Source organism: Mustela erminea, chromosome 11, assembly GCF_009829155.1.
Source record: "Mustela erminea isolate mMusErm1 chromosome 11, mMusErm1.Pri, whole genome shotgun sequence".
NCBI classification, from domain to species: Eukaryota; Metazoa; Chordata; class Mammalia; order Carnivora; family Mustelidae; genus Mustela; species Mustela erminea.
This window is the reverse complement of record NC_045624.1, coordinates 42,882,126-42,908,797: the sequence shown is the minus strand read 5'-3', so window position 1 is coordinate 42,908,797 and position 26,672 is coordinate 42,882,126. Positions and strand designations below refer to the sequence as shown.

The 26,672-nt window shown below is 41.7% G+C and overlaps 1 protein-coding gene across 4 annotated transcripts in view; it reads left to right on the top strand.

Moving 5' to 3' along the window:
- Nucleotides 1–26,672, top strand: part of BMPER (BMP binding endothelial regulator) — a 243,239-nt gene that overhangs the window by 25,380 nt on the left and 191,187 nt on the right. For all 4 annotated transcript variants that reach the window (XM_032306002.1, XM_032305999.1, XM_032306000.1 and 1 more), the window contains exon 3: nucleotides 5,073–5,172. In XM_032306002.1, coding sequence (XP_032161893.1) covers nucleotides 5,073–5,172 — 100 coding nt within the window. The remainder of the gene's footprint in view (nucleotides 1–5,072; nucleotides 5,173–26,672) is intronic.

The window sequence follows — 26,672 nt, the reverse complement described above, 5'->3', positions numbered from 1 at the left end:
GCCTAGGAGAAATTGTGACCTGCGTTCAAAAGCACCGTAAAGTTCCCTTTGGCTCTTTGGGGGCTGGAATTGGGTTACAATGGGGAACTTTAAGGAATAGTTGACCCCTTCGACTTCATGTATGGGGAGACAAGAAATTCCACAGAGAACACATGTGCTGATGTTGGATTACCTTCCTCCTTGGGAAGCTTGACGCAAGACATTTGTATTCCTAAAAACAAATTCCTCTGTGAGCAGTTGCGAGAATCTCAAATAGTGAAACATCATTGTGTGTGCACTTCAAATAAATTCACTGATAAAAATAATCTGATGAAGGGGTCACCGTGTCCTATCTGTGCTCACTGACCACAATGGCTCTTGAGTCAAGGTGAAATTCTCACGTGATGCCAGAAGTTACACAGCAGTTTTTGTGTGGCTTGCCAGCATCTGATGTCTTGTTTCCTCCAACACTGTATAAGTTCCTGGACTAGAGGGGAGACCTGTGGCACGATTTCTCACTCCAGCAGCATGGAGTAGTATAGCATAGGTGTCAAGTCCTGGTTTTTTTTCGGCTGCTCTAGAAATTCCACTGCTCAGTTCCTATACTTCTGAGAGTCGTTGTGGTGGGCATCCATCCTCTGCCAGTAGCTGATGATGAAGGGAACGGATTATTCAGGATTAATATTGGTTCACCCCCAAGGATTTTTTGCATTTGGGAAGGGGGAATTCTTGAGGGCAGCACAGTCTATAAGCCCATCCCCAAAGAAGACTACAGTGATGATGTGAGACTGGGGCCTTTGCATCTATGGAGGAGGAAGGGAGAGCCTGCAGGGTTTCTAGTTTAAGGAGGAGAGCCTCTGTTAGCTCCTTCATCTCCTCGCTGATGCTACCTGGCCTGTGGACTTCATTGACATACTGAGTGTTCTTCATTGGGCAGAAAGAAGTATGATAACTTTGCAGCCTTCTTGATTTTCTGAAAAAGGATCTGGCACTTAGAATTTGCTAGTTTGCCAAATGACAGCTGTTTGCCTCCAAGGCAGGCTTTGCTTTCATAAGAGACGACGATTGAAGGAAAATAATGCCATCTTCTAGAGGAAGAGACTCGTGGGGTCTGCCAATTTCCCAACACGGCTCTGGAGTCTCAGCAGGCAGGGCACCAGGTATTTTTGTTTTTATTCTTATTTCAAAAGATCTGTGATGCTGTTTCATAGTCTAAAAATAGAGTATCTGCCAGCTGACATTTCTCCCTGATCAGTCTCATCCTATTTGCTGTGTTTTCCCTTCCAGATTTCTATTTTATTATTATTTTTAAAATATAAATGAAAGGTCAGGTAATACTTTCCATATTTCATAATAGGATTGGTCCTGGAAGAATCTTAGAAAAAAATATCTTCAAGACATTGGCTTGAAATAGAACAAAAACATGTCAAAAACATGTTTTTCTAGTTGCAGAAAGCAGACAGGAAAATCTCACAGTGGTGATCTGCTATCTTCTCTATAGCACAGTGGTGATGTGCTATCTTCTCTATAACCCCCTTCAGTGAGAGGTTGTGTCCCTCCACACAAGACACTGAAAAATGCTCCGGAGCCACTATCACGTCTCATGGTCCCAATTTCGAAGCCCAGGGAACTCTGTGCTACCACCTAGTGGCAGACCTCAGACACAGCAAGCTGGCTGCTGGAATTCGGTTTGAACTTGGCTGTGGCTGAGGCTGTGGTTTGGCTCACATCCTTATAGAGCTTTGTTGCCAGCCATGTAGACTTTTTCTTTTTTACTCCCTGTGCCCCTCTTTTACTTTTGCATGTTGGCACTTCATTTCACGTGTCTCCAGAGGCTGTGTTTTGGATTTTGATATATTTGGTCTTTCAGAAAGGAGGCAATAATGCAAACACCTTTGACAGCAGGTAAATCACAAACTGGCTGACCCTAGAAAGTGATAAGCACAAGGAGACAGACTAAGGATGGAAAATGTGTAAGGTTTATTACTCTTCTACACCGGCTAGGTCCATTTTTTTTGTTTGTTTTTTGTTTTCTGTTTTAGAATGTTCTGATGTTTTCCTCCAGTGCTTTTCTACCATTCTTCTCTGTTGCTTAGATTTGGGGATCTTCAAACCCAAGTTTGTTCAAGGATGGCAGTCTGGCTTTCAGAGGTATGATAGACACAGCTACCTATCAACATCCAAAACGGCATAACCCTCCTCATGGCCAGAAAACAGCTGGTATTTGTAAACCTTCCCATGGTTGGTGTTGACACAGCCCTGTGGCGTTCTCCTGCTCCTGTTAGAGAGCTCATTTCACACGTGCAGAACCACAAGGGAGGCGCCAATCTCCCCTGGGGCCTCTGGGCCCGGACATTGTTTTGTTCTTGTGCGTATCCTGAATGCCTGGGAAGTTGCAAAGTGCATCATTTAAACGTTTGCCTTTGGAGTCAGACCTCTTTTTGACTTCCAAATCTGCCTTTTGGGTGACGCGTGGGCAAGTATCTTAACCTTGGTTCCCCATCTGTAACATGGGGGTGATGTGGATGTGTGTGTGTGTGTGTGTGTGTGTGTGTGTGTGTGTGTGTGAAATAATGCATATGAAATTCTCAGCGCCGAGCCCAGTACATAGAGCATGTTTGGTAAGGATGAATCAGCACCAGAAAAGGTTTCTTGAGTGGAAAAGTGAACCAAATGAGACGTGGCCTCGCTTCAGAACAGAGGACACTTGGCGCACAGTGAGATGAGGAGGCCAGTAGAGATGGATGCCTACAGACATGGCTTTGTGCGCGCCGCTTCTCACCAGAGCCACTGGCTGGAGCCCAGTGCTTTTGTCTCTTGGCAAAATCAGTGAAAGCGAAGCAAGTGGTCTTAATTAACCTGTGCTTAAATTTACTCTGTAGCTGCTGGACTCAATTAAGGAGATAGAGGAATCAGGGTCCTATGAGCAATTCTCTGTAGTTTTTCGTACTTTCTTCGAGGGTCTGGGAGTCTAAGCATGTGCTTCATATCCATGCCAGCCAGACATCAGGGAAATGAGCAGATATGGCAGTTTGGTAGAATATATATATAAAAAAACAACTCCAAATGTTATTAGAAGGGGGAAATCCCCCACTAAACCTACAGCTAAAGTTTAGATTTGGGGTGTGTATGTGTGTGTGTGTGTGTACAAAAAAATTCCAGATGTGAAGCTACAAAACATCTGGTTGGAATAACTTTTGTGCTGGACTATAGTTACAAGCTATTTATTATGAATCTTGGGATCCTGTTATAGATTTTGACTGGCTCCCAGGTTTCTAATTTAGCAAAGAGTTCCTATATTTAAGAAAGTGTGTATCTTCCTATTTATCAGACCCCGAATTGTGACTCACACCGCCTGTGTCCGCCCTTCGAGCTTCGAATTCCCCATGTCTGAGGATTTTTCCCTTCAGAGAGGAGATACACTTGGGGGTGGCCCTTTCCTGAAGCCGCAGCCAGGTTTGCATGAGCCGTCATGACAGATGTTCTGCTTAGAAAGCATGTTCACTTCACAGACGTCTTGGTGTGGGGGCGTCGGTATCAAACGACAGCTTGCAGGAACTGTACTTTGCCAGATGAAGTCACTGTTAATAATGCCAAACAGCATATACACCTGGTCATTGTTCATGATTACTTTAGTGGTAGTGGAGGGACACTCTTAATTTTTTAAAACAGACCTCTTAAATTTGAATTGTGACCATACTGTGTATTATGTTTGTGATTTAAGAAAAATCACGAGAATCCATTGAAGGCCTGTGACTTGCAGGTGGTCTTGACTCCACCATCCTTAGGAAAGGAGAGGATGAGGGAAGGAACTTGGGAGGACTTGGAGCTGGGACAAGTGGGTTCCCATGGTACGTCTGCCATCACTGAGGAACTGTGGACAGCTCCCAAACTCATCTCAGCCTCACTGGGCATGAGAATGCTCTTTGCAGAGTCATGGTTCTCAGCCCTGGGTGCACAGTGGAATTACCTGGAGAGCTTGGGGAAGCATCTAGGCCTGGTCCTTAGGGTCAATCAGATCTGAACTCCCACCATGGGGATGGGAGACAGTGCTGGTCTTTGTGAAGTACCACACAGAGTCTTGATTTACAGCTTAGGATGAGGACTGCAGGACTGTAGGGGTAAATGAGGCTAGCTCCATGAATGCCCCCTTTCTTATCACAGACACCAGAAAGGGGGGAAAAGAAGAGAGTCGATTACTCAGATCTTTCACCTTCTCTGAGCAGTTTTCGTGTCTATAAAGTGGGAATAGTAATAATACTTATCTCACAGAATTTTAATAGGAATGAAAGCCGTAGCACTTAGCGTGTAGCATCTAGAAGAAACTTACTGAAGCTCAGATCTTATTAAGTTTTGTGACATAGTATGTTCTGTGCACGTGCATCCAGCCTGTGTATAAACAGGCATATACATCATGTTTGGATCTTCTCTGAGACATTTTAACAGCTAACCTTTCAGGATAAAACCGAAGATGCAAATACTCACCACACTTCATTAGCATAAGTGCTAATATAATGCAGCTGTCCTGTGGCTATAAAACACTGACGACTGTGTCTCTGCTTGGCATGAGGAATATTATTTTTTCTCTTTCTGAGCTGATTCAATACTCAACTTTGTCATTATTTGAGTTGGAACTTTAGATTGCTGCATTTTAATGCACTCTACTATTAAGGATTGTTGGACGGCTGTGTGCAAATATTTTTGTTCTCACGATGTAGTCCTGGCCCAGGTAGCCCAATGGGCAAAATATGATTTACACAAATATTATCGTTTCTATAGTGTGTACTGAAAAGAAACCTTAGAACAGAGTGGGAGAAAGCTTTACTCTTGGCATGCTCAGTTATCTAGGTGGCATTGGCTTCTAAAGAGGGGACTTTTCATTCCCCGCTCATGTGCGCCTAATCTCAAAAGTCCTGTGTTTCTGGATGAATATTTCTGTTCCAGGGAGAGAGCAGAACGCTTGCATGAGTGTTTCTTGCCAAGATGAAAGCAAGATAGGAAGAGGGAGGCTAGGAAAACCTCAGGCATGTGTCAGGATACGGGGGTTTCTGTTTGGAGTTTCTTTGAAATGTCTCTTGTCTTTTTCTGCCTAGAACAAGGAAGTGACCTGTAAGAGAGAGAAGTGCCCCGTGCTGTCGAGAGACTGTGCCCTTGCCATCAAGCAGAGGGGAGCCTGCTGTGAGCGGTGCAAAGGTGATTTATGTCTCCTCCGCCTTCTCTTCTGGCTGCTGCTTTGGGCATTTTTATTTCTCTTTTTCTTACCTTCCTCTTTACTCAGCTCTTGGCTTGGGTGTGAGTGGGTGTTGGAGGGAAGCTCATGTGTATGTCTGTTTGTGTGAGTTTGGGGAGGTCGGTAGCAACGGAGACTCTGCTGACGGAGGGATGAAAGTATGGGGGACACATGCAAGTTCAACTTACTTTCCAGTCAAGCTGCTGAAGTGTGGCAGAAAAACTGCAAACATGGGAGCAGCACCCATGGGTGCGGGTTCGCGCAGGCGCACAACTTATTCTGTCTAGAAGTTGCAGCCATTTTCTAGGCTGCACGCCCGCCCTGTCTTCCTCTGCCAGAGGAGTCTTTAAATGAAGCCACAACAAATGAAGTTATCGTTGTGGCCCCTATTAATTTTTTTATTTCCTTGCAAATTGAATCAAAGTTCCTTTCTTTGCCTTTGGAGCCTCTTGAACATATCCTTCCCCCAACTTTCCTGTGGTCCTCCAATGCCTCCTTCTGAGCCTGCTCTTCCTGGTGTTGCCTCTTGGCCTCAGCACAGGTCTCCCTTCCCCAGGGGTCCAGATGCTCAAGGTCCCTGGCCGTCCCTCATCCCTTCCCCTCTAGGTTTCTGTAGCACACAGAAGTCCACAGAGATACTTCAGTGATGTGCTTTTCCTTCTTCACCTCACGTATATTCAGTGAACAGCTAGCTCCTTGGGGACGGGAGCCAGGGCAGCTCTGACGTCACCTGGCGTGTGTGTAGGTATTATCGAACAGAGTGGGGCCCTCTGGAGGCCCAAGAGCACCGCAGCTCAGGATGTGGGCCTGTGTGGGCCACTCCAGAATCCTGCAGTCCTGGGTGCAGAGTGTTTGCCAAAGTTTGAGTCCACTAGGAACTTCAGAACGTGACCTCATTTGGAAATAGGATCTTTGCAAGTGTTATTAGTGAAGATCAGGTCATACTGGTTGAGGGTGGCCCCAAATCCAATATGACTGGTGTATTTACATCAAGAAGAGGAGACACACACACACTCAGAGAAGACAGCCATATTATGAGAGAGGCAGATAGAAATACTTCGGCTCTGTGCCCTGGGACTCGGATTTATTTGTTCTGGGGAGGGGGCTGGGCATCTCTTTTTGTAAAAAAGCTCCCAAGAGTCTGGATGGGGAAACCACTAAACTAGATCTTGACCTAGTACCAGGTGATTTTTATCCCCCAGAAGAGTATGCACTTTTTGTGTGTGTGGCGGGGGGGAGGCTTAAAGAACCAGCAGAAGAACTCTACAGATTCCGGGTCAACCAAAGCCCATGAAGAAAATGGTTTTTCAGTGAAGTATAGTTGAATCACAAAGTTACCTTAGTTTGAAGCGTACAGCACAGTGGTTCTCTGTGGTTCACCACACTCTGTGTTCTGCTTTGTTCACAAGTGTCGCTACCATCACTTCACCATGCAAGTACACACCATACAGTGCCATTGGCTCTAGCCCCGGTGTGTGCCACTCATCTCCATGACTTACTCGTCTCATAATATTCTAAAGCCCATTTTTTAAAAAAATATTTTATTTATTTATTTGACAGACAGAGATCACAGGTAGGCAGAGAGGAAGCCAGAGAGAGAGGAAGGGAAGCAGGCTCCCTGCTGAGCAGAGAGCCTGACGTGGGGCTCGATCCCAGGACTCTGGGATCATGACCTGAGCTGAAGGTAGAGGCTTTAACCCACTGAGCCACCCAGGTGCCCCTCTAAAGCCCATTTTTAATGACATCCCATGAGTCTCAGTATTGAACAAAGATCCTGTGAACACTTAAAAACACACTATTACATAAAATCCACATTTCAAGAATTAATGCCCAGTTACTTATTAATAACCATGATTATCATAGCAAATTATAGTCGTTGTTAAAATAACTAAAAGCTAAAAAAGCAAAATAAAACCAAAGACAGAGATTAGAGTTATGCCATCACAAGCCAAGGAGCACCTGGAGTCACCAGGAGACAGGAGAAGGCAAGGAGGGGCTCTTTCCTGGAGCCTTCACATGAAGTGTGGCCCTGCCAACACCCTGATGTGGGGTTCCTGGTCTCCAGGGTTATGAGGGAATAAATGTCTGTTGTTTGAAGCCACCAAGCTTGTGATAATTTATTATGGCAGCCCAGGAACTTCCACTGAGCATTTCCACATTCCCACTGGAGCAGGTGCGGACTTGGAACCTGTCTCCCCCAGTTCCCTTCCATGAGATGGGGGTAGTAACTGTGTTGGAGGGAACGGAGTGGGAAGGTCTCCATTCAAAGTGCTTAGCACAGTGCCTGGGGGGTAAGCATTTCCCAGTTAATGTAAGCATAGTAGGTGCTCTTGAAATACTTGTTAGGCTTGGGTTAGGGTTAGGTTAACCCTAACCCTATAAAAAACATACCTTCTGAAGCCTTTGGGGACAAGGATGAGTAGGGTGGATGATATTTTTTCAGAGCCTTCTCAATCAGCCATTTACCTATCACCCCCTTCCTATGAGTTGGGAGTCAGATGTTTTACCCATGTGACTTCCAAGAGCTATCAATGCAAGGCCTGAAATGTTCATTTGTCAGCAGTCTTCCAAGCAGATGGTCAGATAAAGTGATTCCAGCGAAAACACATTAGCAAGCCAATGTATGTCCAGCTTACTATTGTTTCATCTTAAAGAAGCGCCTCTTTTCATTCTTCATTTTTAAACTGCTTGTTTGTCCTCTTTATCTTTCCGTGCTTAGCAAGGCTGCCTTGCCAGTGAGTGGCCAGTTGGACACCACAGACTGGAAGTGTCGTGTGTGTTAAGGAAACATGCCCAAGGCTTCTGGTTCTGTTTGCCTGTTAACTGTGGTACAGAAGGGAACTTTTTGTTGCTGTAGTGTGTCACTGTCTTTCCTGATTGTCCTGCTGTTTCCTGCATCATCATTCTTTCCTCTGATTATCCTAATCTTCCAAGGGAAAGAGTTACCCAAGACGCATCCGTTTCCTGAGTGTCTTTTTGAGCTTAAGAAGATAAGCTTCTTCAAATTAAACTGGGCCCAAGAATAGACCAGCAAATTCAGTGTCCTGAGATCTCTTTCTGATAGTGGCGTCAGCCTTTTGGGGGAGATCAAAATCCCCAACCTGCCCTAAGGTGGTCCTGTATGAGAGATATTCGTGAATGCATCAGACTTCTCAAGCTCTGGTGGTTGATGTTAGAGTTACCTACTTCATTTTCTTTATTTCTGCTTTATCACATAGTATTCGTCTTGTGGATTTTAAGAGACACAACTGTATTTGCTCTTAGCTACCAGTTTATGCTTTTCTGATCAGAATAGTAACATATGCTCATAGAAGAAGCTTTAAAAAATAGTCTGAACTGTGGGAAAGCAGAAAATAAATTTGCTCACAATCCCACCACCCAAAAGTTACAATTGTTAATATTTGGAATATTTCTTTCTGTATTTTTTTCCTGTATAAAAGTGTTTATTTAGCTGATATCTTAGAACTTACGTTGCATTATTAAAAAAAAATTTCCACTTAACCTCAGGGTATAATATCTTTTCAACTTATTTGGAAATATTGGCCCTTGATGGGTACGAATGATTCCGTTGTGGGAAGGTAATACCATTCACTGGGTCGTTTTCCATTTTGGGGCATCGAGGTTGTATCTTGGATTTTAGCTCTGGGCAAGATTAAAGACAAACAGCTGAAACCAAAGATCAGGTACAGTGAAGTAAGGACTGGAAAGAGAGAATCAGGAGGAGTGTTCCCTGGGTAAAGAGAAGACATTAGTGTGAACCCACAGGCAACTCTGGGTTTGGTTTCCAAAGGAATCTGGATGGACCTCTCCTTAACCCTTTTGTGTCCTTTGTTCACACCGGGGAACAGCAGTAACACAACAAACGTTTACTGTGCAGCAGAAATTCGGAGACAGTAGCTGTCTCCTAAGTCCTCTTCCAAACATGGTTCTCCATGCCAACACTGTGAGTTTTGACTTTTCTGATTCAAGGAGGGTGACTCAGGAAGGAATTGTATTAATGGGAATTTTGTCAATAATACTGTATTTTAGAGCAGAATGATGTTTAGGCAAGATTGTCTCAGGGTCAAATAATTTTGATTGGATCAGGGAATAATATGCAATTAATTTTCCTTAGCAAAGAAAGGGAGCTTCTGGTTTTGGATGAGTTAACACATGGTAAAGAGAGAGCTGATGGACTTAATTCATCTGTATTTTGAAGGGCCTTTATATTCAGGGCCACCTGAGCCACCTAAGGCTCATTCTAAAGCTGCTCACCAAACACACTAGGCCACAGTGTGGTCAGGACTGTTGGAGAGGTGAGCACAGCACATATCTGACCTGGTGGGATGGGTAGACGGTGTAGATCTACCAGGCCTCCCAGCAGAGACAGCCCTTCTAGAAGAGCGAGGCATGGAGGAAGGTGAAATCCAGCATTGCTAACTGGGTGAAGCAGTAGTGAAAGCTGGCTCGCTGCTTTGACTTTCCCTTGAGTATTATTTTTTGTCGGTCCTTTCTCTTATCTGATGGAATCATGAGTGTAAGCAGTAATTCTGAAAATGCAGTGGACTGCAGAATCACTTGTTAGATGTAGATTCCTGAGCCTTACCCCCTAATAATAATCGTAATAATAATAAACTGAGAGCACCATCCTCTTCATCTTCATTGCCTGCTACAGGCAATCCTTACTCAGAGCCAGGCATGAAGTCTCCACAGCTTAGGGAGGTAGGTGCTACCATAACGCCATTTTGCAAATGAAAAAATGGTAGCACCGAGGGGTTTAGTGACTTTCCCAAGGTCACAGAGCTAGAAAATGATGGAGATGGGGCATACAGTGTGGCATCACCAGCAGGCTTGCAGGCCTGTTGTATCAGAAGCCATGGGCCTGGGTCCCTGGGTCTACATTTCCAGCTCTCTATTGGCCCTCTCATGGGGGTTAAGGCTTGAGAATCACTGCTACCAGATGAAGAAAGGACAGGAAGACAGGGTGGACCTTTTTGTGGAGGGAATGAGAACCACATACTTACAGGCTGTTGGTTGATAGCTACTCTGATAAACACATCTTTGAGATGATTTTAAAAACTCTTTGCACTTTGTAGCTGTGAGGCCATCATGTTTCTCTGACTCTATGTACTCCTCTTATTTGGAAATTGTCTATTACTACAATGATGGTGTAAGAGATAAAGTAAAATAGATTATGGCCAAAAAAATACAACTCAAATGTTTAAGGTTGGTGAATATTTATCAAAACTTGTTCCCAGTTATTCAGTTGTATAATAAATGGGAGAGAGCTCAATGCCCCAGAATTGCTAACCCACCTCCCATCACTCGTTGGGACTTTTCTCTCTTCCTCTTTCCCTTTCTAGCATAATTATATAATTTTAACTTCAGTTTGATACCTGTTACATTAATATATTTTCATACCAAAAAATTTAAACAAGAGGGGAAAAAGTCTTATTTGAACTACAAAAATCCATACTTCTCAGAAATAACAACTCTTATCAATTTATTGGGTCTTTTCAGAACTTTTTTAGTTTATTATGTATTTATTCATACATATATGCATATACATATATACGTAATTTCATATATGTGGCTTATTTTTACATAAATGGAATTAAATGTTACATCATCTTTTATAGTTTGTTTTTTAAGAATATTTCAACAAGGGTGCCTGGGTGGCCCGGTTGGGTAAGCAACGCCTTCGACTCAGGTCATGATCCTGGAGTCCCAGGATCAAGTCCCACATAGGGCTGTGTGCTCAGCATGGAGTCTGCTTCTCCCTCTGACCCTCTCCCCTCTCATGCTCTCTCTCTCACTCTCTCTCTCTCTCTCAAGTAAATAAATAAAATCTTTTTTTTTTTTTTTTTTAAAGATTTTATTTATTTATTTGACAGAGAGAGATCACAAGTAGGCAGAGAGGCAGGCAGAGAGAGAGGAGGAAGCAGGCTCCCTGCTGAGCAGAGAGCCCGATGCGGGACTCGATCCCAGGACCCTGAGATCATGACCTGAGCCGAAGGCAGCGGCTTAACCCACTGAGCCACCCAGGCGCCCATAAATAAAATCTTTAAAATTTTTTTTTTCAACCATAGTAAGACATAGAACTTTCCCTTGACAGTTCATGCTTTTTAACCCTTGTATGGATTCCATAGCATTCATGTAGAGTAATTTATGTAACGTCTCCCCACTGAGAGATGTTTAGCTTTTCGGTTATTTGCTAAGAAAGGAACCAGCTTGCCATGACTATTGTAGACACATGTGTATGTTTCTTAAGGACAGAAACCTGGAAATTGATGTGCCATGGGGGAGGCGTACAAATGCTCAGTTGAAAAGGACATTATTTGGAGGGCTCCAAAAAAACTCAAGACTAGTCTCCATTCCTATTCTCCTCATAGTTTTTAGGTCCTTTCTTCCTGAAAGGTGATGGATGAGAGAAGGGAGAGCTAGTGTTACACCTGGCAACATTTAGACATGTTGGCTGGCTTCACCTTAAAATCCTGCCCTGTCACTCCTGCCGATTCCTCATTTTAGACTGCCACATGGATACTCGTATCCCAGTTCTTCCCTGTTCTCCACTTATGTCCTAGTACAGGGTACATTTTCCGTCCTCTTTCTGTGGTTCAATGAGAAATGGTAGCAAGTGTGAAGAACCTAGCTGAGGGCTACCCGTTGCTTTCGTGCTTTTCAGTGTATTCTAGAAAGCACTGATAGTCGTCAACATGTTAAAACTCAGATGATACTATTTTCACAGAATTTGGCCCAAAGCTGCCAAACTGCAGTTTGGAAGTTGACTAAATTTAGAATAAAGGCTGGATAAAGAAAGGGGGAAATGTTTTCCTTGCCTCGTATTTCTGAGACTGATCTTTCAATGAGAAATGCCATTATTGGTATCTTTGTCATCCTAATCATCAACATACTCAGCATTTGAACCCTTTGAAAGTACTCCGAGATTATCACTTTTTGTTTGTTTTGATACTTCTAATATGTGGAAAGTATGGAGAAGAGAAGGCATATTATAGGCTCATTCTTTCTTGGACTGTCTCTTAACGAAGTTTGGGCCACATAAAAATCCCATATTATGGAATGTCTATGTTTATGCCCATATTTTATTCTATGTGTGCTGTCATCTATTTGGCCACTTCTGTAGTTAGTGTTCATAGCTTATTTATGATTATGTGGGCCTAATTTCATTCCTTTAAATAATTACAGATGTTTATATTTATTGGATCTATGACCATGCCCATTCTTTAAGGGTCCTTCCAAGTTATTCCCATTCTTTGTTTGAGCCTAGGCTGCTGATGAGGAGCACACATTTCTGACAATGGACATTGTTCGTGTAGGAAAACACAATCTTTTATACATAGATCACCTTCTGGTGTGATTAAAAGTGGAATCTGCTTGTATCTCCCAAGACCTCTGACTCCAAGGCTTGTAAAAGCCATGGGCTTTGCCTTTCAGTTAGTGTCCTTGACACCTTGTGGGTGTGGAATTGAAGATTGGTTTTCAGACCTTAGCCTCGTTATTACCTTCAGAGTAGTAGTCCTGAAAGGACTTGTTTTTCTGAAATGCAGGATACTGGGTCGGTTGATTTACACTCACCACTTGGTACTCACAGTGGTGAGGTAATTTTGATCTTTCTCATTTTAGATATGAAGTAGCTAAGGGCCCAGGGAAGTTAAATCATTCATTTGTCAAGGTGTTAGTGACCCACGGCTCAGCCAGAGAGTGTCCATACCCTCAAGAAGCTTGCTCTACTGAGGGGCAGAGGAATAGCATCCCCTGCGGAAGTTCTCGAGGGAAGCTATGCCAGACCTAAGGGGAGGAGGACCACTTGTGTGCAAGGGACTGCGGAGTGTTCCAGGGAAGGCTTTCCAGAAGGGGCAGCTCACTTGGATGAACAAGGAGTTAATCACATCCGAAGCAAGCGGGCTGTTCTAGGGAAAGCTCCCAGGTGAAGGTCATGGTATGCACAAAGACGTGAAATAGTTCTTAGATATTATCAGCCACTCGTCATCATTTAGGGAACTTGATAAAATGCCAGTTTCTGGGCTGTCCTTTAGACCTACTGAATTAAGACAAATCCGGAGTAAGCTTTTGTTGATTTGTTTATTGTTCCATGAAGGGAGAAGGGATCAGATAAAAATGTAATAGAATCCTATCATGCCCTGAAACAAATAATACATTATATGTTAATAATAATAATAAAAAGAATCCTATCATGACTTCAACTTATTTTCCTCTGAAAAAGATGTTAATATTGAAAGGAAGTTGTAGGATAGATCTTCTTTGAGATAGAAATATAACAATTCATATTTTCAGAAGAATTCTTAGAAAGGTTGTGTGTATGTGTATCCATGCGTGCATTTGTGTCCATGTTTCATTCATTCATTCAACAAGTATTTACTGATCTACATGCCAGGTATTTATGGGATGGCACTGCTTACCAACTATGGGAGAGCAGCTGAGACGGCGACGGAGGGCGGGGAAGGGAACAGGGAACCCAAGGGCAGCGGAAGAGACCATGCGTGTGCTGGGAGGGCCCAGAGGCAGCGGCGGTGCGAGTAACGCAAACACGAGTCTCTATCATCCACGTAGGTCTATATAAATATGTAGAGAGAAGCTGCTCACTCTCGCCTGCTCTCCCCTCTGCTCCGCGCTGCTTGCCGCGGTCCCAGCTCCTCTTTGAGGTGTTTATGGGATGGCACTGCTTACCAAATTGTTTTTAACTCTTATGAAATCAAAATATTCCTTAAAACAGAAAAGTAAGTAAATTATAACTAGTTCTTCTCAAGCAAGTATTTCAGTGTACTTCTGAGATTATATTATGCTAGAGGAGTTATAAATTTCATCCAAATAGCCTAACAAGAGGGCAAAGATTAACTTAATTTGAAAAAACTCAAAATTGTTTGATGAAAACAGATGAGATCATTAAGAGACAAACACAGTTTGGGCAGCTTTTCTGTATTTGCTTGGACTTAGACTCACCCTTTAACTTGGGGTTCTTTCATGAACAATAATGTATTTGTTATCTGAATATATGTTTGTTATTAGTGGATCATAAATGAATAAGGTGTGTTTTCAACATTTATGGGTCAAATTCCATCCTCTTCATATAGAACATGAAACATTAATTGTCTGCGTTACTTTGATGAAAGATATAAGAGAATAGTCTTTCATTGTCAAGTGGAATTTATTTTCCACAATCTTCTTTTGTCTTTGATTTCTCTGTGCTTTATCTTATTTTTCTATGGGTCGTGATCCCATGGGTTGCATTTTCTTTTTTGATAGTTTAACTTTTATATTTGATTTAAAAAATATCCTATGATGTCTCATGAAATGAAAGAGGCAAAACATAAATATTTGCATACTAATTTCTAAAATCAGGCCAACCATCCTGGGCTCTGATAAATAAAGTTTGGAGAGCACAGCATGCATGGAGAATTTTAAGGGGATTGGGCTTGTTTATATAGACTGATTACTGACCAAAGTAAAAGGGAACTATGAATAATGGTAAAAGAGTGAACATTATTAACTATAGGCTACCTTTGTATAGTTCAAGGTCAAGAATGAGGGCTTCTTTTGGTGTTGTTTGGAGAGTGACCTGGAAGGTGATCATGTCTTTTATAATACTGCTTTGGGGATGTTTAGAGGGAGGCAATCACTTACCATATAATAGGAATGAATAATAGGAATCTTTAAATTTAAAAAAAAACTTATTTAAAAATGGTCACCCTCCCTATGTTGACAGAGTAAATTGTCCTATTGTTTAAACATTTTAAGATGGAGGGGCACCTGGGTGGCTCAGTAGGTTAAAGCCTCTGCCTTCGGCTCAGGTCATCATCCCAGGGTCCTGGGATTGAGACCCACATTGGGCTCTCTTGCTAGGCAGGGAACCTGCTTCCCTTCCTCTCTCACTGCCTCTTTCTCCACCTACTTGTGATCTCTCTCTGTCAAATAAATAAATAAAATCTTTAAAAAAAAATCCAAACACCAAAAAACCATTTTAAGATGGAAAGGCTGTTAGCCCTGTGCGAATCTGGTTGTTTTCTTTCTTTCTTTTTTTTTTTTTTATTCATTTATTTATTTTCAGCATAACAGTATCATTATTTTTTCACCACACCCAGTGCTCCATGCCCTCTATAATACCCACCACCTGGTACCCCAACCTCCCACCCCCCCCCCCGCCACTTCAAACCCCTCAGATTGTTTTTCAGAGTCCATAGTCTCTCGTGATTCATCTCCCCTTCCAATTTACCCCAACCCCCTTCTCTCTAACTCCCCAGGTCCTCCATGCTTTTTGTTATGCTCCACAAATAAGTGAAACCATATGATAATTGACTCTCTCTCTGCTTGAATTATTTCACTCAGCATAATCTCTTCCAGTCCCATCCATGTTGCTACAAAAGTTGGGTGTTCGTCCTTTCTGATGGAGGCATAATACTCCATAGTGTATATGGACCACATCTTCCTTATCCATTCGTCTCTTGAAGGGCATCTTGGTTCTTTCCACAGTTTGGCGACCGTGGCCATTGCTGCTATAAACATTGGGTTGTTTTCTTTTAACCAAAGTTCTTTTGGCCCTCCTAAGGGTAAATTGATTGTCGCCCAAACAAGGTTTGCTCAACCTTTGTTTTCTTTTTTTTAGACATGACCAGATTCTGTGGTAATGATTTATATGTGCTTTACCCAGATGCAATTTGCCACAGTTTTCACATTGCAAAAAAGGAATGAGCTGTCCCCGGGGTAATGCTCTAATATTCATTTAAATTATATTGTGAACTATAGTTAGAGAAGATTTTGGAAGGAATGACAAATCCGAATCTTTAGGTTTTTATAGTTTTTTTTTTATATTTAGTCCTGAGGGAGTGGTTATTGTTATTCTGATGTAACAGATTGGGAAACTGATGTTTAAGGATATGAAGTGATGTTGTTGAAGATCCCACAGTTGCTGAGAGGTGGGGAAGGGGACTTAGACTCCCACTGCTTTTATTCCTGGTATTACACTGCCTGTGAGGTAAGAAGGGAGGACAGACCTGAAGAATCAGCAGGGCTCCAGAAATGAAGGAGAGAGGGCCACGCTGACCTCCGTTTTCTTCTTTGCCTTTGCCATACCCCTTCTCCCTTCACGGGCTTTTATAGCCTGGGTGGGCCTGCAATTTCAGAGGAAATATGTGGGCTGAGTTTTGTGGAGGTGATTAGAAACAACATGTGGCTTAGGAGGCGGTGGCTTTTCTTACTAACTGACATTTGTTTTGGAACCCTTAACCTTTTTTTTCTCCTTAGTATTCATGACTGTTTATATGGCAGCAGTGCCCCCGTGAGACAATTTAGATGAGCTTTAGTCTTTTGTATGTATATACCTGCTTTCCTAAAATTTTTTTTTTTTTAGATTTTATTTATTTATTTGACAGAGATCACAAGTAGGCAGAGAGGCAGGCAGAGAGAGAGAGAGAGAGAGAGGAGGAAGCAGGCTCCCTGCGGAGCAAAGAGCCCGATGCAGGAGTCGATTCCAGAACCCTGAGATAGTGACCTGAGCTGAAGGCAGAGGCTTAACCCACTGAGCCACCCAGGTGCCCTAAAATATTTTTAATAGAGAATGGATTCATACAATTAAAACTACACAAAGCATCTATGGTCGCAGTAAGGCTTTCTCCCCCTCTTCACTCTGACCAGCTGGTACTGAAAGACCGTGGAGCCGCACCCAAGAATCAAACAGCACGCCTCCACTGGATGCAACTTGCAAGAGGTTTATTGGTTACACAGGCGCCTGCGGACGCATCAGCCTTTGTGGGCTGAGCGCGCCGGGCTAGGTTGGGGAGCAGATTATATAGGGCAGGGTTGGGGTGGCGGGAAGCGAGCTTACAGAAGCAGATGCTTGGTTACAGGAATCTGATTGGTAAATTTAAATCAAGCATTGTCAGGCACTGGGTTTAAGGCAAGGACACAAGGGTTTGTTCTGGTGGGCCTTGGCTCAGCACTCTGGAAAGTCCCAGGTACACTCTATTCCTCATTTGTCTTTTCTCTTGACAGACCGGTTGATCACAGACAATAGACATCATGGTATGTGTTGCCATCCGGCTATGGGGACAATCAAGCCTTCAGCAAGGGGAGAGGGGGTCTGTGGGGACATCAGGTTACTTAAACAAGCCTTTAGCAAGGGGAGAGGGGTCTTTCAGTACCGTTTCCTGGAGATAACCATTTACCTTCCAGAGCCAGCCTCTGCATACGGTGTGTATATGCCTGTTTCATTTTCAAACAAACGAAAGTATCCATTAGCTTTACTTCTAGCAGTTGTAATGCTGAAACCCTAACATATCATTTAAAACATCCCAAGAAACTGCATTGCCTTAGAAAACATTTCACCATTCAGCTACTCAATTCCAAGGCCACTGTTATTTTTACCATGATTTTGAGCTTAGGAGAATTTCTGGTATGTTTCTTGATGAAATTATTAGATTGATGGAATGCCTGCATATATCTTTTAACTTATACAGTGTAACTAATTTTATCTACTCAGCCCCAGAAATTTGAGGGGGGGGTTGTTTATAGGTTTTTAAAGACAAGAAAAAAAATAACAAGACAAAGAACTAGAGGGCTTTATTTCCTCCCCTCTTTTTCTCTAACTGAAAAATATGTATAAAATGTTATATTACATAGATTGGTTTCCCATAATATAAACCAGGCTCTTTTGGCATTTAAATAAAAATGATCCTATTTGTTTAAAAATATCTTGTTAACATTAAAATCATACTTTACAAAAATCTGTTTTAATTGTTGAAACGTAAAACAGAGATCGACTTTCCTTGTCAGACTTGTCCCAGCCCATTTATTCAGGGTCTTTGTTTTTTAAATTTTGTAAGATTTTTGGAAAGCAGTTTAAACGAAGAGTTTGTGGTTGCCTTTAAGTTAGAAGGTTAGATTTCCAAGGCTTATTGTGGGCTTGGGTGGATCAGTTTTCAATCTTTTTGTTGTTGTTGTTGTTAAAGATTTTATTTATTTATTTGACAGAGAGAGACACAGAGAGAGAGAGAACGTAAGCAAGCGGAGTGGGAGAGGGAGAAGCAGGCTTCCTGCTGAGCAGGGGCCCTGATGCAGGGCTTGATCCCAGGATTCTGGGGTCATGACCTGAGCCAAAGGCAGATGCTTAATGACTGAGCCACCCAGGCACCCCAGTTTTCACTTTTCTAAAGTGGGCAAGTTGAGCATGTTTTCATTGTGGGGGAGGCGCTGGTGGCCCTGGTCTTCCTTTTGTATCATATGCAAAGTGCTTCAATCAGGTATGGGCCTGATAGCTGTATTAGAACACAGGTGTTCTCACCATTCAGCTACTGAGGCATAGTCTGTGAAGTTTCTATTGGGAAATAACAAGTAATGACAAATGTAGTGGCTTAAAATAACACTTATTTATTACCTTAAAGTTTCCATGGGTTAGGCTTCTAACACATCTTAGTTGGGTCTCATAAGTCTCCATTCAGGACCAGCCAGGGCTGGGTCTCCTCTGAGGCTCAAGATCATCTTTGAAGCTCATGTTGTTATTAGTAGAATTTAGTTCCTTGCAGCTATAGAATGGCTTGCTTCTTCAGGATCAGCAGGGCCCATATAGTAGATCATTTTAAAGGGCCCATATAGTAGATCATGCCCACTCAGGTTAATCTCCTTTTTTAATAACTCAAAGTCAAACTGATTAAGAATGTTAATTACAGGGGCACCTGGGTGGCTCAGTGGGTTAAATCCTCTGCCTTCGGCTCGGGTTGTGATTCCAGAGTCCTGGGATCCAGCCCGGCATTGGGCTTTCTGCTCGGCGGGGAGCCTGCTTCCCTTCCTCTCTCTCTGCCTGCCTCTCTGCCTACTTGTTATCCCTGTCGGTCAAATAAATAAATAAAATCTAAAAAAAAAAAAAAAAGAATGTTAATTACACCTGCAAATTCTCTTTATCTTTGCTAGGCGAGATACTCTAATCACAGGAGTGCCATTCATCACATTCACAGGTCTTGCCTACAGTCAAAGCCCGGGGATTACACAAGGTGGATATATTAGGGGGTAGAAATCTGGGGGTCCATCTTAGAATTCTACCACTCATACTCAGAATCGTTCTGAGATGCATAACAAATAGACAAATCTATGGAGAATGGTGCTTAGAGCTAGAAGATAGCCTACAGATCACACTGCATACTGTTATGCTAACAAATGCTGACTCTTGGCTGTTCTCTTCCTCTGGTCTGGTGTCCACCAATCCCTGCAGAGTCCTGCTCCTGCCTGTCCTCTATCCTTCTCTTATTCTGGACTTCTCCAGAGAGAAGACCTTTTATCATTTCCCCGTGTTCTATGACCGCCTCCTGCCATAGGCTTTTGCACATGCTGTTTTCTCTGCATGGGCTGCTTTTCCATCTGATGTCATCTAGTTAACCTGTACCCTTTCTTCAGTTCTCACCTGAGAACCGACGAATCACTTCCTTAACTCCATAGCCACTTTTAATAAAATTAAGTATCCCTCCTTCTTAAGAGGAGGCACAAATGTGTTTGAACATTTTGATTTTCTGTAACAGCCACTAAACTTGAGGCTCTGTGAGGGCAGCGTCTTTAGTAGTCTCATCTGTGATCTCTACCTGGTACACAGTGGTGGCCTACTCATTATATGTTGGAAAAAGGAAAGTTGGAGGAAGACAGGAAAGTTTGGGCCAAATTTCAGCCTTCCCTAGTTAGGACTCATAAAGTCAGCTGCACATTCAGTGTGTTACTATTGAGTCATATGCATCTTAACACATCGTAAGTCCTTTGGGGATTCTGCATGGCTTTAAACAGAGTTGAGTAAGAATTCAAGGGAGAGAATAACAATGTATAAACAGGAACGAAGAATGGATGGATGTTTATAAATCAGCCCTAGATTCCCGTTACTTTACTGTTTCTTCACTGAAATCCATAAAGATTAAAAAAAAAAAATCCTTAAAATCACCAAATCTCTGTGTGTTTTAATGTGGTACTGACTCTAGTGTGTTTCAGTGTTAACAGACTTGGTGATAACCTCAGTGTAATTTTTGGTAGCTCTTTCCTTGTCTTGTGCAAAGTTACCCAATGATATTATGCAACGATGACTTCAGATTTCCTAGTCACCGTCAATTTGATATGATTTTCTGTTTCCTTTTATCACAGCATATAGAACACACCTCTAATTTAGCTTTGAGTTTTCTGTAGCTGCTCTTAAAACTATTCTGTGACTGCTTGTAACTTGTCCGCCATGAAGAGTAAAACCTCTCTGCACTTGAAGATGATTTTCCCCCTCTGCTGTCCTATGTTTCACTATAGGAATGAAATCATAGTGATGTTATAATCTGAAAATGTCTTGGAATCAAAACACTCTAATCTCCTCTGAGGCTTCTAATGGCTTTCATGGAAGCTATCCGACCAAGAAAAAAAATTGAGGGGTTCTGAGTGGAAAGTTGGGGTGCATCATTAGAAACTACAGGAAAGAAATGATTTGACACAGAAGCCCCCAACACCTGTCTAGGTTCTCTTTGATTTCCTGCTTGAGTTTGGCAATTGCAAAATTGACAGTATGTCTGTATTTGTGACATGTATTTATTTATGATGATGCATGAATGTACATGCATCTATGTCTTATTTTAAAAATGATACTCATGCTACAATTATAACCATTCTTCTTGGGCTTTGATCGGTGACTACTCTCTTTATCTTCAGAAAAAAACTGGCACTTTTTTTTTTTCTTTTAAGATCAATGTTCTAGGCTCTCTTTTTGAGAGGAGTCTCATCTTGAGAGCTATTATGTATTTGTCTTAGAAATCTGTCTGCTGGGGAGGCTGACATTTAGCAGTACTGATGATAATGGTGAACAAAGTACATTGGTATGTCCATGAACTTGAGTGCATCCTTCACTCAGATGAGCTTATTTACACTGGAGCCAGCTAATTACGTTTCTAGTAGCTCACTGGTTAAAGGGCTCAAGATGTTTATCTGCAGACATGCTTGGGCATTGACCAGCTGAGGTTTACCACACGAAGCAGCCCTCTGACTACCTGAGAATGTCTGGGCATTCTCTGAGCCATACCTGGGGCAGGCAGAGGGGTCAGATTTAAAAATGCACTTGGAGTTTTTGACGTTTTGGGTTCTGGGGACTGTGGTATGGCCACCTTGATGAGGCCACGAATGCAAGGGTGACAGCTTGAAACCTCCAGAGGGAAAGCCACTTTGAGGAGCTAAATACAAAAACCAGGGTAATATGTTCAGGCATCCAGACAAGGAAATTCTGTGCTCTGAGGCCTGTGGATTAGAGGATAAGCATAGAAATTCTCAGTCATTTGAAGAATGAAGTGAAACTGGACTAGACTTGGAATTAGATGCAGAATCAGTTCCCAGCACTGTCACTCGTTACTTGACCTTCGCCAGTCCACCTCTTTCTGGATCTTCGTTTTCTCTTCTGTAAAACACAGAGGTCCTGAACCTAGATGCGCCTCAGCATTGCCAGGGCTGATGTGAGATATTCAGATTCTGGAGTCCCACTCCAGACCAAGTGAATTGTAATTTCCAGTGAGTGAGGCCCAGACATCTGTATTCTTTTTTTTTTTTTTTTAAATTGTGGTAAAATATATACAGCATAATTGCCATTTAAAAATGTATAGTTCGGTGGCATTAAATGTGCTTGCATTGTTGTGCAACCATCACCACTGTCCATTTTAAGAACTTTTGCGTCATCCCAAGCTGAAACTCATCCCACTAAATAGTAACTCCCTATTCTCCATTCTAAGCCCCCAGTAACCTCTATTTTACTCTCTGTCTCTGTGAATTTGCCTCTTCCGGGTATCTTGTAGAAGTGGAATTATACCACATTTGTCCTTTTGGAACTGGCTTATTTCACCTAGCATAGTATCTTAAAGGTTCATTTGTGTTGTAGCATGTATCATAATTCCTTTCTTTTTTGAGGCCAAATAAGAATTCGTTGTGTGTAGATAGCATCTTTTGGTTATTCATTCACCCAACAGTGGACATTTAGGTTGTTTCCACTGAGTATCTGTATTCTTAATTAACACCGATGTGGTTCTGATGTTCACAAGGCTTGGAAACCACTGGAATTAACGTTCTTCTGGTTATTCTGAGTTTGTGTGTAGGAGGAGTCTTAGGAGGAGGGTGAGATATAAAGTCAAAACTCAAACGATGTGACTGTTGGTGTTCTTAAGTTATTTATCTAGGTATATAAAATAAACAGCCTAACCTCTGATGCCAATCAAATGCCCTAAACTCTAACCACGTATTCTTGGTCTGCTCTTAGGAAGAGAAGAAACTTCACAGATCCAATTGCCTCCAATGTTAAAATACATAGTTCTATGTACAGTGCTTGTCTTCCCAACTCTTTGCTCAGGAACATCATGGTAGTTCAAAATTGACTGTGGTGGGAGGATTTACACCTTGGAAACTGGAACACCCTACAAAATCAGGCTTTTCCCTTTTGTAGAGTTGATTATTAAACATTAGCAGTGCACCACGGACTACATGGTAGGTGTTCAATGTTTTTCTTCTTTTTAACACTAACAAAAGAAACATATTTTAAAAGATAAGCCTTTGTTGACAGGCTGAAACCCAGAAATCCATGGTTTTAGGGTTTAAGAAGTGCAGACGATTGATAGTCCAGAGCTCCCCTTCAGCACCTCTCCATGAACTCCATGTTGGATGAGGTGCGGGTTTCTCTGTTGGTGGCGATTTCTCCTCAGCCCTCTTCAAGTATGATCATGCCTGTCGGTGACTGCTTTTCTTGTCAGATATCTGGCAGTCTCTTCTACAGCTTCTGCCCATAGGTGAAGGTCTTTTTCAGTTTTGTCCTGTTTTTAGAGGCTGAATTTTTCTTTTTTAATGCCCTTATCTACCCATGTTTCAAATGTAACGAAGACCTCCCTCAGTTTCCGTGGCAGGAGATCAGAGGGGGGCCACACACAGTCTCCCAGACGACTCTACAAATGTGTTTGGGCTGTTTAATCAGACGTCTTTTCTGCTGGCCACATAGTCCTAAAATCCTCCCACGCAAATGAGGCTCAGCTCAAACCTTCTAGAAAAGAGCTTAGGTAAAGGAGGTAGCAGATAAGAAGAAAAAGATGAGCTGTGAGAATCTGCATTTTTATGGCTTCCCACCCCCAACCCCCAAGGGATGCCCTTAGTCCTTGGACTGCTCTTTGACAAATACTTGCTAAAAGTGTAATTGGCAAACACAGGCAGGCTTCATCCTGCAGAGGAGAGGCTCCCAGGTAATGTGTGCATCAAGCCTGGTTTTCCCCATATAAACATTTTTTTTTTTAATGGTATAAAAAGGGGCATGCCCCACAGGGGTATTTTGTAGACATAGACAAGCTTATTCCAAAATTTATATAAAAAGGCAAAAGACCTAGAATAACCAAAACAATTTTGAAAAACAAGAGTAAAAGGGGAAAAATCAGTCTACCCATTTTTCAAGACTTACAATATAGCTGCAGTAATAAAGACAATGTGGTAACAGCAGAGGGGTAGACATACACGTCAGTAGAGCAGAATGGAAAGCCCAGAAATAGACTCACACAAAATACACAACTGACTTTGACAAAGGTGCCAAGGCAATTCAATGGAAGAAGACTGACCCTTTCAACATCTGGTGTGGGAAGAATTAGACATGCACAGGCAAAAAAATGAACATGATTTAAAATTCATATGTTATATAAAAATTAATTGAAAATTGATCATGAACTTAAATGTGAATCACAGAACTATAAAACATGTACAAAAAGCATATAGGAGAAAATCTGTGGGACCTAGGGTTAGGCAAAGAGTTTTTTAGATTTGATACCAAAACACTGTCCACAAAATGGAAAAATTAACGAACTTCAGTAAACATTTTTGATTTGGGGAAGGCCTTGTGAAGAGAACAAAAAAATCTTGCTAGAAAATGGGAAAGAGATATGAGGAGGTGTTTCACCATATTGCATACACAGATGGCAAAAAAACTCATGAAAAGTTACTCAACATCTTTAGCCGTTAGGAAAATGCAAATCAAAACCACAGCGAGATATTACAACTCACCTATCAAAATGGCTAAAGAAAAAAATAGCATGATTAACACCAAATGCTGGTGAATATGTGGAAAATCTCTCACATATTGCTGGTAAAAATATCAAATGATTCAGCTACTCTGAACATGAGTATAATGGTTTATAGAACTAAATACATATTTACCCTATAACCTAACAATTGCTCTCTTGGGCAATTCCAGTAAAATGAAAACCAGTGTGACCTCAAAACTTTGTACACAAATGTTCACAGCAGCTTTACTCATAATAGGCAAAAACTGGAAGCAACCCACATGGTCTTCAGTCAGTGAATGGTCAAACTGATGTATCCATACCGTGGAATGAAACTCGGCAATAGAAAGGAATAAGCTATTTATCTGTGCAAAACCTTCTTGGATGGATGTCAAAGCAATTATCCTGAAAGAAAAAAGCCAATCTCAAAAGGCTGCATACTGTGATTCCGTTTATATAACATTCTTGAGTAACAAAATTATATAGATGGAGAGCTGATTAGCAGTTGTCCAGGCTTGGGATGGAGGTTACTAAAAAGTAGAGTGAGTATACTAATAAATGAATAGCCTGAGAGGGCTTTGTTGTGATAATACTGTTTTGAATGTTTGTTGGTTACACAAAGATGCACATGTGGTGAAACTGCATAGAGACACACACACCCAGACACACAAGAGCACGTGTAAAACCAGTAAAGTCTGAGTAGGTTCTGTGGACTGCATCAAGGTCCATTCCTGGTTTTGATATTATATTATAGCTATGAAAGATATTAACACTAGGGGAGGTTGGGTGAAAGGTGCATGGAAAAGATTTTTTTTTTTTGTATCTTCCTGTGAATCTATAATTATTTCAAAATAAAAGGTAAAAGAAAAATGCGGGTGGTAGATTATTTCTGACAATTTTTCTGCAATAAGCCCTAAACATCCTATTTAATCAACCATAAAGGTTACATCTGTGGAATATGCTTCCCAAAGTGTAAAAATAGTGCAATGCAATTCATTAATCACAAGATGGCATTTCATATGTGTGTTGTGTATAGCTCATTTTTCTTCATGTTAGTCAGAGATTTTCACTGATGTCCTTGAAATTACTGTGGGGAAACTGAGGGCTCCATTCCTGACTCTTTGTGGCCACCATAATTTATCCTGTGATGTTGTTGGTGTTTGGCTGTCTTCAAATAAATCTTATTTTCTTAGGTTGCTGCCGTGTGCCCCAAACTGCAACATGTTCTTGTTTTGAAAATTGCATGAATCCAACCTTAGATGTTTGAGTTTGAGCTTTTGATTCTTTATTATGTCTTATTATTTGTTGCTTCAATAAGCCTCAAGCATGACATGGTTGGTAGCCCAAGGTAAAGACCTTTGGAACAGAGTTTAAACATAGACCCACAAAATCAGGTCTTGCCTCTTTGGCCTCAAAACCTGCATTTATTTTACTTTATAATATTAGTTTTAGACATCACTGGAGCATGATTTTAAAGTATTTAAAGGGAGCATGTTGTGTTCTCCAGATATCATTTTTGCTCTGGAAGCTGCCACATTCTAAGCTTCCTCTGTGCGCCTGGCAGGAACCAAATAATGAATGGACCATGGATCTTTGAGCAAGATGAAAGGAATGGCTGTATGACCTGGACAAAGTAACTCAGCTTTTCTTGAGTTCTTATTTAAAAAACTAAGGGTAAAACTTTCTGTCCTAGAATTCTTTCTGTGAGGATAAAATGAAATCACATGTGAAAACTCCAAGGACAGTGCCTCACCTGTAATAATTATGCAATGATTTGTATTTTTTCTCTTCTTTCCTTTTCTCTTGTTGGACGATTCTTTATTAATATTTCTGAAAATGTTTTTTGGATCCCACCTTTGGAAATGACCTCTAGTGACATTTTGCCTGCCCACATTAGAAAACCAGTCTGAAAACTTGACAGGAAGTTTTTGCTCTTTTTTTTTTCCCCCATATTTACTCCATATGAGCTCCCGTCAATTCTTTCTCCTTTGTCTGATGAGGAACTGTGGGTGTTGGTTGTTTAACAATGGGGTGCTGAGGATAGAAGGGCTGGCCAGCCATGGCAGTACCAATTCTACTGAGAGGGAGAAGCACTCCCATGTTTAGAAGAGTTTATGGTATGTCATTTGCAAATATCTTCTCCCATTCTGTAATTGAACTATTAGGTATCAACCCCAGAGATACAAATGCAGTGATCCGAAGGGGCATCTGCACCCTATTGTTTATAGCAGCAATGTCTATAATAGCCAAACTGTGGAAAGAGCTGATATGCCTGTGGATAGATGAATGGATAAAAAAGATGTGAGATATTTAGGCAATGGAATATTATTCAGCCACCAGACAGGATGAATACTTACTATTTGCATTGACATGGATAGAACTGGAGGGTATTATGCTGAGTGAAATAAGTCAAGCAGAGAAAGACAATTATCCTA